At 38.6% G+C, this 2,376-nt stretch overlaps 1 protein-coding gene across 1 annotated transcript; it reads right to left on the minus strand.

Annotated features, from left to right (window-relative positions):
- LOC126655276 (polyubiquitin) lies at positions 1-1,972 on the minus strand. Its single transcript, XM_050349393.2, has 2 exons — positions 1,865-1,972; positions 1-1,375 (listed from the first exon to the last, which is right to left on the minus strand). Exon 2 carries the CDS (start codon positions 1,373-1,375, stop codon positions 230-232), a length of 1,146 nt encoding a protein of 381 aa, XP_050205350.1. The 5' UTR covers positions 1,865-1,972; the 3' UTR covers positions 1-229.
- Positions 1,973-2,376: the final 404 nt, after the last annotated feature.

Genomic DNA, 2,376 nt, shown 5'->3' on the forward strand with positions numbered 1-2,376 from the left:
TAGAGCACAAATACAGCATTATTGAAACCGAATTAAAATGTTATTAACAAAGCCATTAAGGCCACTTCAATATCCCGAAAATGAAAACATAACTGAAAATATAGTAGCAGACTAAAAAGAGTTCGGTTATTCAGATGATGGCCAGCAACACAAACCACCATCCACAACAACACAAACAACCATCACGCCATGAAGAGACATTCAAACTCCATATGACTAAAATCACAGCTTAAAATCCACCACGAAGACGCAAGACAAGGTGCAGAGTAGACTCCTTCTGGATGTTGTAATCTGCCAAGGTTCTGCCATCCTCCAACTGCTTCCCTGCAAAAATAAGCCTCTGTTGATCTGGTGGAATTCCCTCCTTGTCCTGAATCTTAGCTTTCACATTATCGATGGTGTCAGAGCTTTCAACCTCCAAGGTGATAGTCTTCCCAGTCAAAGTCTTTACAAAGATCTGCATACCACCACGGAGACGAAGCACCAAATGGAGAGTCGACTCCTTCTGAATGTTGTAATCAGCAAGAGTGCGTCCATCCTCCAGCTGTTTGCCGGCAAAGATCAGCCTCTGCTGGTCAGGTGGGATACCCTCCTTGTCCTGAATTTTTGCCTTGACATTGTCAATTGTGTCTGAGCTCTCAACTTCCAAGGTGATGGTCTTGCCGGTGAGGGTCTTAACAAATATCTGCATACCACCTCTCAGACGGAGAACCAAGTGCAGGGTTGATTCCTTCTGAATATTATAGTCGGCAAGAGTGCGCCCATCCTCGAGCTGTTTACCAGCAAAAATCAATCTCTGTTGATCTGGGGGAATGCCCTCCTTATCTTGGATCTTTGCTTTGACATTGTCAATCGTATCAGAGCTCTCAACTTCCAAGGTAATAGTCTTGCCTGTGAGGGTCTTCACAAATATCTGCATACCACCCCTAAGACGAAGGACCAAGTGAAGGGTAGACTCCTTCTGAATATTATAGTCAGCGAGAGTACGTCCATCCTCGAGTTGTTTGCCTGCGAAGATCAACCTTTGCTGGTCTGGAGGGATGCCCTCCTTATCCTGGATCTTGGCTTTAACATTGTCAATGGTGTCCGAGCTCTCTACCTCAAGAGTAATTGTCTTGCCAGTAAGAGTCTTGACAAAAATTTGCATACCACCTCTGAGACGAAGGACCAAGTGAAGGGTGGATTCCTTTTGGATGTTGTAGTCAGCAAGAGTGCGGCCATCCTCAAGCTGTTTTCCGGCAAAGATAAGTCTCTGTTGATCTGGGGGAATCCCTTCCTTGTCTTGTATCTTAGCTTTAACATTGTCAATGGTATCGGAGCTTTCCACCTCGAGGGTGATGGTCTTGCCAGTAAGGGTCTTAACAAAGATTTGCATCTAACAAAAAGACAAAGAAAGATCAGACGTAGGCCATAATTTTTCAAAACATGAAAATTTACAAAAATAAAATACACAGAAATTCTCAAATCCCCTTGTCAAAATTTTGAAAGCTTTATTGTTGAATTCTTAGAGATAAATCTCAGAAAAGCAATTAAAGAAAATTAAAAAATGTATCATTGAATAATTCATTTAAATACATGGAAACATGTATTTCAGAGTGATAATTTAGCAATATAAGATCTAAAATTTAACAGAAGTAGATGAAATAAAAAGAAGTCCATTCGATCAGAACGATAACAAAAGAACCCCTTTAAGATGGATTTAAATTAGACCTAAAAACAGCAGCTAACAATCCTAATCTCAATTGACAATTCAAACCCACCGATAAAATAAATCAAGGTTATCAATAGATTATCACAGCCACAGACATAAACATAAGATCGCAGATTCATAAACTAATAACAAAAGAAGACAAAAAAGGCATACCTTGAGATAATTTTGAATTAGGGTTTGTAGAATTGAATGAATCAAATTAAATTGAACTGTGAGATGATAAGAGTCGACCTCCCCTATTTATACTACATATGACCTAATCAAATGACGAAGCTACCCTCAGTATTTAAGAATAAGTTGCCGACGCCGTGCGTTCTACTTTTGTCCGTTTGGATATCACGCGCTTATTTTATTGAATCTATATCTACATTCTATATTCTAAAACTGAAATGAAAATTCATGTACATTGTGCAATGCTCTATATTATAGAATCGAAATGATGTGAATATCAAAATGATAAACATGACTTGAATTAGATGTCAGACCATATAATACATAGTGTCAGACCATATAATACATAGGGTCCTCATATGGATGAATAATTAATGTGCTGGTGTAAAAATACATAAAGTGATATGGGGTGTTTTGTCATTTGTCTTTTTGCGCATTATTTCATTTTATTGGCCCTTAAAATTCATTTGCCTCGGTCTTCAAATATTTTAGTT

Source organism: Mercurialis annua, linkage group LG7 (genome assembly GCF_937616625.2).
Source record: "Mercurialis annua linkage group LG7, ddMerAnnu1.2, whole genome shotgun sequence".
NCBI lineage: Eukaryota > Viridiplantae > Streptophyta > Magnoliopsida > Malpighiales > Euphorbiaceae > Mercurialis > Mercurialis annua.